Source organism: Marmota marmota, unplaced genomic scaffold (genome assembly GCF_001458135.2).
Source record: "Marmota marmota marmota unplaced genomic scaffold, marMar, whole genome shotgun sequence".
Classification (NCBI taxonomy): domain Eukaryota; kingdom Metazoa; phylum Chordata; class Mammalia; order Rodentia; family Sciuridae; genus Marmota; species Marmota marmota.
This window is the reverse complement of record NW_026000206.1, coordinates 8,830,624-8,845,039: the sequence shown is the minus strand read 5'-3', so window position 1 is coordinate 8,845,039 and position 14,416 is coordinate 8,830,624. Positions and strand designations below refer to the sequence as shown.

The 14,416-nt window shown below is 50.6% G+C and overlaps 1 protein-coding gene across 1 annotated transcript in view; it reads right to left on the bottom strand.

Annotated features, from left to right (window-relative positions):
* Dock1 (dedicator of cytokinesis 1) overlaps window positions 1–14,416 on the bottom strand; it is a gene marked incomplete at its 5' end in the record, with an annotated part of 406,458 nt that overhangs the window by 18,378 nt on the left and 373,664 nt on the right. The window contains 5 exons of the mRNA XM_048791454.1: window positions 2,696–2,833; window positions 7,835–7,918; window positions 8,551–8,727; window positions 11,164–11,250; window positions 14,230–14,314. Of these exons, the coding sequence (XP_048647411.1) occupies window positions 2,696–2,833; window positions 7,835–7,918; window positions 8,551–8,727; window positions 11,164–11,250; window positions 14,230–14,314 (571 nt within the window). The remainder of the gene's footprint in view (window positions 1–2,695; window positions 2,834–7,834; window positions 7,919–8,550; window positions 8,728–11,163; window positions 11,251–14,229; window positions 14,315–14,416) is intronic.

Genomic DNA, 14,416 nt, shown 5'->3' with positions numbered 1-14,416 from the left:
ATTTCAGCTGTCTTGGCAGGAGCAATCCTCTGGCCCTGCCCAGTGCCTCTGAGTTCTACACGGTTACCTCCCAGCAGGACTGGAATATCCAACCTGACCACAGGAGCTGACTGCCCACTGAGTCACGGATTGGGGAGGGGTGCATTGGCAGAATTTAATCAAGGTGACCAGTGCTTCCGGAGAAGCAGGCATGTTTCATGGTTTCCTGAAAATGCTTCTTTCCACATGTGACTCAACTCTGAACTTGGGCTGGACCCAGAGGGTGACATGCTAGTCCCTGGGAGGGGAGGCAGGGGCCTGTGGTGCCAAGGCAGCGGGGGCACCCCAGCATCACTCCAGTAGTGATGCCACTAGAGCTGGTCTGAGGGGTTCTGACTTTCTGGGCAAGGTGTGCTGGCGGCCAGGCCGGGGAGGGGACAACAGGGCTGCCTGGAGGCCTCCATGGTGGGTTTGTTGGAGGAGGCTGGAGAGATGGGGTCTGGAGGTCCTGAGTGGCACCTGCCCCCTGTGGTGGTTAAGGTGAGGAGGGGGATGGAGCTGAGCGGGTGGAGAGACGGAGGAGACTGGCAAGGTCCCCTGCACCAGATTTGAAGGCAGAGGCAGAGGACAGGATGAGAAATGCAGAAGTTTTCACTGGCACAAAGGCAAACCTGGGCCCTACCCAGTGCCGAAAGCTGCTGGCATTCTTCCCCAGGCCCCTGGGCCTGTGGCTCGTCCTTGAAATGGTGGCCACTTAGAGCCCCAGGATTGGCAAGGTGAAGGCCAAAGCGAGGGGGCCAGAGGCCAGTGTATTATGAGTCAGATGGGGTCCAAATCTCTTCCTGAGGCTTAGGCTGGCTCACAAAAATTGACAGAATGGTTTATGTGCTTTCTTTGGTTTTTTTATTTTTAAATCCATCCTTTTGGAAGCAGGATGGTACCATATTGTTTTCTGAGTTGCTTGCAAGCTTCAAAGCCAGCTAAGACGGGAAGGATACATTTCAAATTGCTTTTATTGTTGCATTTCTCAGTGAATGACAGGCCACGAGCCTGACCCTTTGCCTGCTCAGAGAAGGCTGGCTGCAGGGCATCCTCTGGAGATCCAGGGCCCAGGACCCAGGAAGGCAGCTCCTAGGGTCATAGCATCTAAGGGAGGGAAGCACACCCTAAATTCTGCCCTGGATCCCCCTCCCAGCAAGCATCAGGGACCCTGGCCAGAGGCCCTGGCTGACCCACAGAGGGCAGGTTTGGTGAGGATGATGTTGACTGAGTGTGGTGGGAATCGCTAACCTTCAGCTAAGGGCAGCTGCCTGGAGCAGAGGACACCTGTCCTCAGGTAGGGAGCCAGTTCTTCTGCACATCACCCCCACCTCTTACTCTTGCTCTTCCCCACTGTGACCTATAGCAAGCTCACTCAGAGATAATGGTGACTGCAGAGACAGAGGTATGGAAAGTGCATGGTGAGTTTGACACTTTTCTGTAGTTTTGAAATATGCATAAAATGGTTGATGAAACAGGAAGCTTTTCACTTGGTAAGAAACTTTGAGAATACACAAGTGTTTATTTCTTAGAAAGAATTAAAAGTGGCATCAAATTTTGAAAGAGCTGCCTTCTGACGCACTCTGAAACTCTCCTTGCCACTCCACTCTGATTGCAATGAGCTGCCAGCTCCCAAGCTATCAAGCACTACTCAAGGATTCTGACTTGCAGGAAGGGTCCTCCAGCACTGCAGAGAGCCCTGGTTTCCAAGCCTGTTTACCTGCGGGGGCTCCTGCTGGGCTGTCAGTCCCAGCTTCCCACCTGCTGGGTTTTCGGAGCCCAACCTGCAGTGTGCCATTGTTGGCTCACAGGCTCAAACCCTGTTGGGCCCAGGAATAAGAACACTCTCATCTGTTGAACATCAGGCCCTGGCTTGAAGACGCAGGGCTCAGTCATGCCCGGCAGGGACTCATCTACAGAATTGAAACTGCACAGTTTTTTTGCATCATTAAAAACCTCAACTGCTCTTCTATTATGCTCCTGACCCCAGCCCCTTTTATGAACTCATCACAAAAGTGCTTTTTGGCCCCCATCACAGCAGTCTCCTGCCCCCCAACTGCCCAGGCTCTTGGAGGCAGAGTGATTTTCCAGCTGCTGCCCTTGATTTCTCTTCTGCCCAAGGAGTGCCTGCGTCCCTTGGCCTGCCATTCAATCCCTGCCTCCTTCTTGGCCTGGGTCATTTCCACTTCCTCCCATAGGTGAGTCTTTGCAATAATTTCAAACATCCGTAGTCTACCACTTTTGCCTTCATGGCTACAGTAGAGGCTTTGACCTTGGACTGGGTCCGCTCCACCAGTGTTTTGAGATGTCATGCCCCAAGGGTTAGTTAGTCCTGTGTCTCCTGTGCCTGTGGGAATGGGCTCTGTCAGCCATCCAAGCCACATGGCCTCTGTGAAACTTCTCCCTGGCTCCTTGACACCAAGGGTAGACGGTGTTTAGAACAGGTAAACAGGGCATCTGGAGGTCAAGCAAGTCCAGGAGTTTTGCCTCACACTGACATTTCCAGCTATTGAAGGGAGGTTGCTGGGTGGCCAACTAATGGGCCAAGGGGCTGAGCTCCCTCCAATCCCACCACCTATGTGGGCATCACCTGCTCCTGTCAGCTCCCCTGTGCCCCAAGCCCATCACCTTCTCCTGGACTCCGGACACCCGTTCTCCTGAGACACTGCCCACTTACCATGGTGCGGACGCCATACTGCTTTTCCACTTTTTCTTTCAGCTGCTTGAAACAGGCTTCCATTCTCTCATGAAAAGGCCTCAGTGCCTCTGTGACTTTGTCTCCATGAATCCTGATCCCTTCGGCCAAAAATGGAATCTGAAAAACACAGAAGGTGATGTTCGTTCTCTCCTTATTTCTTGGTTAATGGTCTAGAGAGAGCAATGCACCCCAGCAGAGACTGGAGCCGGCTGAAATGCACCTGCTGGCTTCCAGATCAAAGTGGCTGGTTACTCGCCAGCAGGCCACTTCCCCCAAAGGCTGATTTTCAAATGAAAAGCACTTGGGTCCCCACTGGAGGTGTCCAGTGGGCTCCTGAATGCTGAGGCCCACCACTCTCAGAACAGACTTCCCCATTCACCTTCCTGGAGTTTTGGAAGAGCTGCACTTTGAATGTTTAGATGTAACTTGTTCTGTAGGCAAAGGGTCATGTTAGAGCATAAACATTTTTAAGGTAAGAATATCGCCTTTATAGGCAGTTGAGAACCTTACTCCAAAACACAAAAATCTAATTATGTGTGATCTACAGTCCTGAAGGATATTCTTGTTTGGAAAGGAAAACTAAATTCATCCTTCCTTAAAACTAAAAATAATCGCTTCTCTGCCGACACTGCTGTCACAAGATATCCACGCCAACACTTCACTTCCAAGCGGGGAGATGACGCTGACCTTTAGAAGCGTCACAAGAGACATTTTCATTCTTCCAGCTGCAGAGACCCCAGAGTCTCTGTGGAGGTAAACCCAGGAACAGCCTCCCTTTCTGTCCCTGGCCACTGCTCCCGCCCAGTGCCTGGACTGGGAATTAGACATTCTTCAATGCACTCAAACTAAGGGGCTTCCTCTTAATAATTACAATTAAATCAAAAAACTGATTAAAAACAGATTTCCTAATATGACAGAAGACCTATCTGTACCAGCAGATTTATTAGTAAGAGGGATAATAAGTACACAATTGAATTTCATGTGAACAAATTCAAGACACCCTATCAAGATGAATCAACGCATGAAATGTATTGGGTTGCCATTTTTAGCCCGCAGCTGCTGCCTCTCTTGGTAACCAGGAAAGGGGGAACGAGTGAACCCCCACCTTGTTCCAGCGTGCCCAGCCTGCTCCGGGGCTGCACTGGCACAGAAGCTGGTTTTGCTGACAGTTGGGCCTAAACCCAGGGCACATGCCAGATATCCCTTTCTGTCCAGTTAGCACCAAAAGGACGGTGTGCAGGTGAGACTTTAAAATAGATGGGACGTTTTAATATTCCATGTGAATTCCTCACACAGATGGCAGCCTCCCTGGGGCTAGCCACAGTTTATTCAGGACCAGCAGCAGAAAGTGCTCACTGTATTCCTTCTGCTTCCTGAGCTCTGCCTTGGGAGATGACAAAGGCAGGCTGAGACCACTTTGGTGGCACAGTGAATGTGTCCATCAGGGTGTAGAGGCAAACGAGTGCCGGAAGGCCACCTCAAGGAGAAAGCACAGCCATCCTAGATACGGAAAGCATTTTTTATTTAGAATGGCCTTTCTTAAGTGTGAAAAATGCAATCTAATCATTTCTGTGTTTTGATGTGTTCTGTCAGCATGATAAAACTCTTAATTGGTCAGATTCTTTACATCACAGGAGCCGCTTGCTGGAGTAGAGCTGAGGATACTTGGATGGGCGCTGGGACCATCTGAACTGTAATTTGGAGGTGAAATTTACAATGTGCAAGAATTCATGTTTCTCAACAATCTGTGACCGTGACCGGAAAAGACCTTCCTAGAGGGTAGGATATGGTCCCCGGGGTCTGAGTATCTGGGGCTGAACTGAAACTGCGATGTGATTCGAAATGAAAGAAAACAGAAAACTGTCCTGTGCATATACCCTCCAATATATGAGGTGCTTCATCGACACAGAGAAGACATAGATGCCGACTTGAAATGGTCTTTAGAGACACTTAAGTGCTCAGCCTACAGAATATCTTAGAGTCATGACCTGTTGCAGGTGAACCTGGAGTCTGCATTTCTCCAGGGGTTCCCAGAACTCAGAGAGCAGAGAGTATGGTCCCAAAGTCACACCTCCAGTTGTTCCAAGTGAGCTTACAGTCTACTCTCAAGGCTGGCCTCCTAACGAGTGTGCTGCAATTGAAGTTTGGTCTCGTGTGTTCCCTGCATAGATGCCAGCCTTGCCGGCCGCACAGAATACCTAAAAGCCCTGCTCAGTGCTCCATGAGCACTGAGCCTGGGGATGATGAGGGAGTTTGGTCTCTCTTCTTCTGTACATTTCAAAGGAGCAATATGTTCACACATAGCAGTTTCACATAAGAGTGTCCAGATTCATCTCTGGACACTGAGCAATGACAGGTGTGTTCAGGGGAATACAGAGCTATGCCTTTGAAGAAGTGGCTCAGGACTGGGTGTCAGCTGCAAACCTGGAAGAGACTGCAGGTAGCCCTGCCTCTTATGTGGTAAGGAGCAGCCAGCACCGTCCTCTGCTTTAGAGACAGTAAGCAGGAGCCCCTGAGGCCGACTGGCCAGGCTTCCCTGTCGGCCTCGGAGATGAGCTTGTACATCAGCAATGGAAACTGGGCAAATGAGTCCCAGGGCTCCCAAGAGGACAGCCCTGCTCCACCTGCCAGAGCTTCAGGAAAACCCAAACCAAATGAACTAACAAACAAAAAGAGAACAAAGATCCTGATAACCCCAAAGTTCTTATTTTTAATGAACACATGACTCAATTACTGATATTAAGATATGCCTTTTCAAAACATTTGCAAATGAGAGCAAAATCACAGGTAATGTTTTGAATATGTATTTTTCTTCACTCTTTGATTTAATGAAGTTGCTAGAAAACGAATTCTTTCAACTTTCCTGTGAGCTGCTTTAAAATTCATCCTTTAATACAGTTATTAGGGGTGATGACAGAGGGCTGACATAAAGTTGCTCTCTGGGGAACAAATTATTTTCCTCTGTAGGACTTGAAACTCTTAAAATCCAATTTGCTGTAAAAGCTTACGGGGGAAAAAATCAATAGAACTTTTGCAGACCAAACTAGTTTTTGTGTTATAGCATTCAGAGTTTTGAATTTTGTACCCTTTAGTTTCTATGGCATCTAAAATGGAATCATTTGAAATTTAAAGTCCCACTTTTTAGTAACGGAGACTGCTCACATAAGGCTTACATTTCATGCAAAGAAACCAGCGTTGGCCACCAGTGCCCCTTCCCCTTCCTGTCACCTCAGAGGGATCTGATCACAAAATACTTCCCAGGCAAACGGATTTAAGGCACATACAGATTTATGACAGAGTCTAAGTATTTCCTTTTGAATGTAATCCTGTGTGTGTAGCTGAACACCCATAAAAATGGCTATTATAAAAAAAGAAAACAAATTAACAAATCTTGGTGAAGATTTGGAGAAATGAGGACCATGCATCATAGCTGGTGGGAATGTAAAATGATACACTCCCTGAAGGAAATCTGGCAATGACACAAAAAAATTAAACAGAATTTTATAAGATCCATGAATTCTTGTTTTTTGTAGATGACACAAAGCATTGAAAGCAGGGACCGGCACAGGTATCTGTGCACTCATGTTCACAGCAGTGTGAGTTACACTAGCCACAGGCAGAAATAACCCAAAGGTTCATCAACAGATGATGGGTAAACAAATCCTGGTCTTTCCATGTAACGGAATATTGCTCAGCCCTCAAAAGAGGAAAATCCTGACACATGCCACAGCATGGATGGACTTTGAAGCCATCCTGCCCAGTAAGCCAAATCAGATGAAGAGGCAGATGCTGAAGGAGTACACTCAGGAGAAGTTCCCAAAGTTGTCAAATCCCATGGAGGCAGGAAACAGAATGAGGAGCACCCGGGGCTGGGGGAGGGGAGGGGGAGTCGTTTGATGGGGACAGAGTTTCAGTTTTGCAAGATGAAAAACGTACAGTTCAGTGCTGTTAAGTACCTTCACATTGTTGTACATCGGATGTACAACATCGGATGTACAACATCGGATGTACAACAATGTGAAGGTACTTAACAGCACTGAACTGTATGTTTAAAAATGGCTAAGATATTGAATTTTGTAGAATTTATCACAGATTATATGCTTTATAAATACACATATGATGTGCATATATAAATATAAACGATCAGAATTATAAAAACAAGTCCAGCCTGTACATTTGAATGCAAATTAGGCGGACCTCTTACTCGGCTGAAACGGCTCAGCCTCACCACCCCATGTGTCTCCCTGGCCAATGTGCTGATGTCAGAGAGCCAGGAAGAGGAGACTTGCTGGGACAGTCAGGGTGAAAATGCCCAAGAGCTGTCTCCTCAGACGATCAGCCTTGCCCAATAAACTGCACAGATCTTCAGGCCCCAGCAGGGAGCTCAGGACCCCTAGTGTAGCCACATGGCCTGAACAACGCCCCACCCAAGAGGGGCAGGCCCCCCCTCCATTTCCTCAGCCCGGCATGTGGGGTTCGGATCTGGTGAAGATGGGGACAGTCCCCTCCTCGCCTCCCACATGACAAGTGGGCAACCCAAGTGACAGGGCAAGTAGAGGTAGAGCTCCCCGAGAAGCACTCTGGACATCCCCGGGCCACGGAGCCAGGAGGGTCTGAGACACACAGGCACATGGAACTGAACACGAAGCACCCTCTGGGTTAGGTTACCCACCTTTAAGACAATGGCCCTCCCAAAGGGCTTGGGTAGCCTCAGGAGCATGAGCAGAAACAAAATACGATGCAGAATCTCCCCTGGGAAAACCTAACTGAGGACACCCCACAGCCCAGAGCCTGCCTTGGGGCAGAGCACAGCTTCGGCTACAGCTCCCAAGACTGCAGAGGCCGACACCTTTCCCGGGACAGGCTGCGGCAAAGGGCTTCGTGCCTCTAAGTCCTGGTTGATGTTAGAGAGATTTTCCAGCAGCTGGGATAACTAAGCAGGGGGTGGAAGAGACCTTGTTCATTTGCAAGAGAATTTTCTGGATGTTCAAGTTCATGAGTGCAGCCCGGGGTTGGGCCCATCATGCTGGCAGGCAGTGCGCAAGGGGCCCAGGAGACCTGAGCCTAGACCTGCTCCCCCGCCCCCCAGGCAGGCAAGGCCACCATTGCATACTCTACCTGCCAGGCAATCAGGTCCTTCAGCTTCTCGATCTGAGCCAGGGACTCGGGGTGCTCTTGCAGGTAGCGATCTGTGAAGAAGGCCTGTGGAGACAGACAGCCCTCAGTGCACCTCTCCTCCAACACGGAGGTGTGCACCTCTACCTCACACCAGGCCACAAACAGACCCTTGACCCTGCTCTCCCCAGCTCACTCCAGACCTTCCGTCACACTCTCCCCAGTCCCAAGGCAAAATGTTAAGGTGAAACTATAAATGGAGCACACGGGCCACCAATGGGCCATTCACAGCGATGCCCCAATGCTGAGTCCAGTCCAGCAAGGTCACAGCTGATTTAGGTCACCTGGCCAAGTTGGGGGAGATTGAACACCACCCAGCCAGCTGCACCTGTGTTCCCACAGTGCACCTGCTCCAGGCTGGGCACAACCTGAGGGATACAGAGCATTAGAGGAGTGCCACCTTTTCCTCTGGAGACAGTTTGCCACCCTCACAGCCCGCTCTCTGGCAGTGCACTGTCTGTTTTTCATGGTCTAGATCAGAGGTCAACAAGCCTTTTGTATGAAGGGTCAGACGGTACACATTTTAGCCCCTGCAGGGGCTGCCTCTGTGCCTGGCCACGGCTCCATCACTGCTGAGGTTGTTCAGTGAGGCCAGGTAGTCTCGAGGTTTGGGGGAAAGTGTCTGGAAGGCACTTGGTGACCCCAGGCATGCCACATGCCTTCTCGTAATTGGTGAAGCCCCCCATGACAGCAGGGTCCACGATGCCATTCAGGAGCATAGACAGGGGGTTGACGGGCAGGCTGGGGTCGTCCAGGTGCTGCTGCACCATGCTGCTGATCTTGTCATTCGTTAGCTGCATGGTCTCAATGGCATTCTCCAGTGGGCTGATCTCCACCTGCAAGGAATAGAAGATTGTACCATGGCATGGCCACATTCTCTGCCTGGGCCTCTCCAGAGGAGCATGGTGCCCAGTGGGGCAGGCTACCTCCTCTCCCATACACCATCTCACAAGAGATGGCTGGACGTGTGGTTGCTTGTGGCCTAGGCATGAGCAGCTGGGTATTCTATCATCACTGTTCATGGAACTCTCTTGTGGAAATTCCAAAGAAAGAAAGCAAGGCTGCCCGGCTGTAGTCACATATGGTCATCCCGGGAAAACACACAGCCCTGAGCAGTGCCTCAACACTACCCTAAAGGAGACCTCGAATGTGTTCTAGCTCTCTGCTTGTTCTAGAGTTGCCCTTCTAGAAACCTGCTGGCCCCTTTGGTTTGGGAAGGCAAAGGAGGGGCCTCCACACACTCCCATGTGGAAGATGAACGCTTGCAGTCTCATCTGGAAAGTCATCCTTGTAGTGGAGCCGTCCGTGCAGGAGGCAGGGGACAAGTCATTCCTCCTCCTGGGCTTGCTTCCCTCTCTCCCGCCTCTGTCCATCTCTGGAGTCCTGTCTGGCTGAACCCGAAGGTGCCCTAAGAGAGGCATGGTACGTGGCCCACACCGCCTACCAGGCCTTGTGCTCTCCCACTGAGGCTGGGCCATGGGACCCACGTCCAGATGGCCTCAGTCCCTGTGATCCTCCCAAAGGAGGTGTGATGGGCCCCAGCCATGTCCAGGGACTGGGGTGTCCCCAGCAAATGGCTAAGCAGAGCCTCCAGCATTCTTGCTGAAGCCTCTGGGGGATGCCTGAGGGGTGGGGAGAGGTGGCTGGGGAAGGGGAAGCAGAGAGGGCAGAGAACGGACAAGTGGGGATTGCCAGATTCTAGCACGACAATCCAGCGGCTGCAGAGGAAGTGGTCCACAGAGGCCGTCGCCTTGTCGATGTGCCCATCTGTGACCCGATACAGGGACCTGTGGTCGACCATGTGCACACTATTGAGGGTGGCCCTCGTCACATGCACTCTCAGGAAAGCCGTCCTCACCCATGTCAGACAGTGGAATGTCCCATCCTAGGAACATGACTTCTGGGGCAGGATGCTATTTAACTGGCTGCTCATCCCCAGTCTCTAAACCCATTTACCTCAAGAAAGAACGTTCCCTGTTTTCGTCAAACAGGCTAGCGGCTGCCCCTGCGAGGACGGGGTCTGTTCCCGGAGGCATGGCAGGGGAAGGGGTCTGCAGCAGGGTTCCAGTCCCATCACTCTGGGATTATTTGGCTTCCAGCCCTTTTAATCTGTTAAAAATGGCCAGCACAGACCGAGGAACTATGTCCTCACAAAAGGTCAGGCTCCACTATCTCACGGGCAGAGGCTCACAAGAGGATGAGTGCCTGCTCCTCTGTCCCATGGGGACCTTACCATCTCCAAACACCCCATGAAGCGGCTGTAGTTTTGCCCCCTGACCCCACTGGGCACAGCCCTCCATCTACCTGAGAGGACTGGAGAATAGAATGGGAGGTCCCAGAGCAGAAAGGGACAGTGTCTCCCAAGAGGGTAGGCAGAGAGCCTCGGAGGCCCAGCAGGAAGCCGGGGCTGCATCCTGGCAGCCTGCTGGGGGGGGTGGGAGGTCTGTCAGAGCAGGCAAATGCTCATGGAAGGACCTAGAGCTCAAGCCAGCCAGGCCAAAGGGGGATGGTGGACACAGGCTGGGCAGAAGGTTGCAGCCTCGTCCTAGAGCCAACAACCAGGTGCAAAATGGTGGCGAGTGCTACCCCAGGGCTGGGATCCTGCCGCATGAAGACACAGGAACAAAAACATTTCTCCACCGGCACTTTTAAACTGGCATTGCCACAGCCCTGACATTTCCATGCAGTTAATAGATCTGCTGCTTCATGTAAATGAGGCTGTCCCATAGCTCACCATAAATGTAAGTTTCATGTAAATGAAGCTGTCCCAAAGCCATGCAGAGTTTAGTTAACGAGACGGGAACCATCCTTCCTTTAAAAACTGTAGGGGCCGGGTCTATTCTCAGGCTATTTTTACTTGAAATGAGCGAGTGCTATTAATTCAGTTGTTTGTCATGTAAATGGCAATAAAACCATCAAGAAGAAAGATTTTGTAAAAAGTTTATGTAAATTGGAACTTGTTTTAAACTTTTCATTTAGGGAAGGGAAAGAACTGTCAAAACAGCCCAGCTATGATTGAAATTAAATATTGAGAGGAGAAATGAGATCTTGGTCTGGTTTTCTTACAAAGAAAGCCAGTTCTTGGTTGTGTTTACACAGCTCTTCCACTAAGATACTGGGAGTGGGATGGGGCGAGGTGTCATGGACGCTCAGAGGAACATGCAGCAGGGCCACCTGCATTGCAGGGTCTGCCGTGGGCAGCCTGCCAGGAGGGTGTATCCGGCCCTAGCTGGGAAGGGAATGGGATGATGGCTTCCAGGGTTTGTTCTTACCATGAAAACAGATTTGACTTCAAACCACCTTAAAATGCCAGGCAATTTATATGCTGTGGTGTATATAGTCCTCTCGATCCACATATTCTGCAAAAGGAACATAAAACATGTGTTAGGAGGCCATCAGCGGGGGCTGGCTCTGCCCTCATGGGGATTTACAGGACCCCTGGGCAGAGATTTCCAGAGCAGCAGGTTCTGCCTATGTGCGGGGCAGGGCAGGAAGGGCAGGTGTGTGTTGCAGTGCCACCTCATAAGCTATGCTCTGCTTAACAGCCACACAGCACATACCCAAGCATCCTGTTTCCAAGCCATGAGGTCCCACCTCCCTGGTATTTGGCAAAGAGAATGTAGGAGATGAGGAAGTGTAAATAGTTCAAACTGGTGGGGCCTCTTAAACAGATTTCGGATGGTGCCAAATGAGTTTCATATTAGCTGTACTTTGAGTTCAAAACAAATTCAAAGGTGCTAATGCATTCAGGAAGGCTGGGTTTATCAAAACTGACCTCTCACATCCTAATAAAATTAGTATTTTAGAACATTTTTGTGAAAACATGAAAATGGAAGGGAGAAAGTTACTCACCATGCAGAGATGACAACCTGAACATTCTGGTGTATTACTCAAGACTTTCCACTCTCTGCATTTTTAAAATGTGTACATACATTTTAAATAAAAACGCCATTTTATGAAATGTACTCTTTGTAAAGTAGACATTGCATATGGCAGGAAAAGGTGTCAAGTATCATTCTATGCTGCCTTCAGGTTGCACAGAGCCACAACTCAGGGCAAACTGCAACCCTGGCCTCCACCTGCTCAAGCCTGCCTGGCTTGCGGCCCTCCTCTGCCATTCCAGCCTGTAAGGCAGAATAGTGAGCACCAAGTCTTCTGCCAGTAGCAATCGAGACCTGTTTTTTTTTTTTTTTAATTTGTGCTGAGAATGGATCCAGAGGCCTTGTGCATGCTAAGCATGTGCTTTATCGCGGAGTTAGATTCCCAGCCCTACCAATAGGGATCTAGATTTATGTAGATGGGATCATGGGATGTCAACAATTCCGGAAAGCTGTCTGGATCTTGGAAACCTCTAAGATTCCTGGAGAAGGAAAGCAAGGGCCCAGTTGGGACCTCAGGGACACAGGCCAGGCCCCCTGTGGTCGCCCTCTCAGGCACTGGCCTTTGAAGGGAAGCACTTGCTCTTTCAGAACCTGTCTAGACCCCACCTCCAGCACCTTCGCTGTGGTTCCACTCCTGGGAGGGGTGGCCGTCTGGGTCTCCTCCTCTACTGGCCCTTGCCGTCAGGAGCTTCAGCCCTTGCGAGGTTTGAAGGCGCTGAGCCTCCTTGCCCTGCTCTTGGCTGGGCTTCCACAGCCTCTGCCCCTGGGGCCTGAGTAGCCAAGCTCCCTGTGAAACAGCAAAGCCCCATTTCCCTGGGCTCTAAACACCCTGTGCTTATCTGGAAGCCCGAGGTTTTGACCAGTCCGTGGAGGACTAGACCCTGGGCTCCCGGCTGCACGCGTGCGTGCGGCCTCACGGGGTCCTGTTGGTTTTCAGGGCCAGCCAGGAGAGGCCCAGCCTGTGAGGCTTGGCGTAGCTCAAGACATCAGGAGCCTGGGTTATTCCTAGCTCTGCTCCCCTATTGCTGGCATTTTGGCAATTCGCTGGACTCCTTGTGTCTATTTCTTTACGGTGTAAGAATATACACACTTCCAGATGGGAGAGGAGCGGAGCGAGGACAAGCCAACAAACCCGCGACCCAGACACAACATACACAATGGCAGGATGGCTGGAGGCCGACTGCTCAGAAAGCTGTCCCCTTAGTTGGGTGTCTGGGTTGGACGTACCAAGGCTGGGCCCCCATTGTTACAGAAAGACAGCAGCGACCAGTCACCAAGGACGTTCGGGACACTGGCCTTAGGCAAGAAAAAGAACCTTGGTCTTTGGACACCAGTGTGTTAGAACTGTAGGTCTTGGATTTACTCAACTCCAAGCTCCTATTGACACACAAGGGGTTGGGCCTCCTAGCGGGAGGGGCTCCCCCAGGGAGCTCCCAGAAGTTGACACAGGAGACTCAGATTTTTTTGAGGATCACATGATTGAAAGAAACCGGAAGATTTGCAGGGAGACAGAATGGAGGTCCCCAAGGCAGCCCTGACGGAAGAGCTCCGAGCTTTGCTCTGGGCCATGAGCAGTCACGGAGGCACCTTTGACCCCTCATCAGAGGCCACCAGATTGCAGACTAGAGCAGTGCCATCTCCTGCAGTGCTCGTGTTCCCAGAGTCCCCAGGGCTGCAGCCTCCATGCAGTATGGGCCTATACATGGGTTTCTGGAGGTTTTCCATGAACAAGGGAGAAATGTTATCATTTAAGAAAATTCTGGTTTGTCTGGTGCCTTTTAAAAATGAAATTCATTTAATCAGTTTGTACATATAATTTCTAAAAGGCTATAATAAGGATGTATGTTAATATTTCCATGACTTCAATGCAATGGTTTCCAAAAAGGGACAAATATTTGTTGATGTCTGGAACAACTTTTGGATTGGTTGTCACAACTGGGGAAGTGATACTGGCATCTGGTGCGCAGGGGTCAGGGATGCTGCTAAACAACCTGCAATGCATAGGACAGCCTCCACCACAGAGAATCACCTGGCCCCTGGCACCAGCAGCATCCAGGCAGAAATCCTTCTGCAGCTGCTGAGATATAGTGAAGTTCAGGCTGGACACCGCATGGTGTGCCAGCATCTGCGTCTACACTCAGCCCATCTGCTGACCCCCACATCACCTGCAGGAGGTCCTGTAAGCACTGGGCATCTCACACCCAACTTTAGCTAGAGATACAGCACCTGCTCCAGCACGGGGGCTGGGCTCAAGGGAAGCCCCGCACCTTCCCATGTTAGGCACCTTACTATACACCGAAACCTCAAGACCTGTTTTTGAAATGTTGATGGCTTTGCTACATTTGGAGGGGAGAGGGGATAGGATTCCCACACATATTGCCCAGAGGCGTGGCAGCCCCAAGGCCACACTCTGCCAGGGCACTCCTGTTGTTGGTAGAATGAGTGGTGTTGTTTTACCGCAAATTCATTATCTGGGTTTTTCTCTCCTTTCCGAATCGGCCTGGAATATTCGAATCTCTGGACCTCGTTCGCCCTGTAAAAGCTGCAGAGACAGAAATGTCATCAGACATTGACCTTAAACAGCCCGTTCACTTTTAGATGCAGGATCTGGCCTTAGCTATATCCCGGGAAGTGGCTGCCGCTT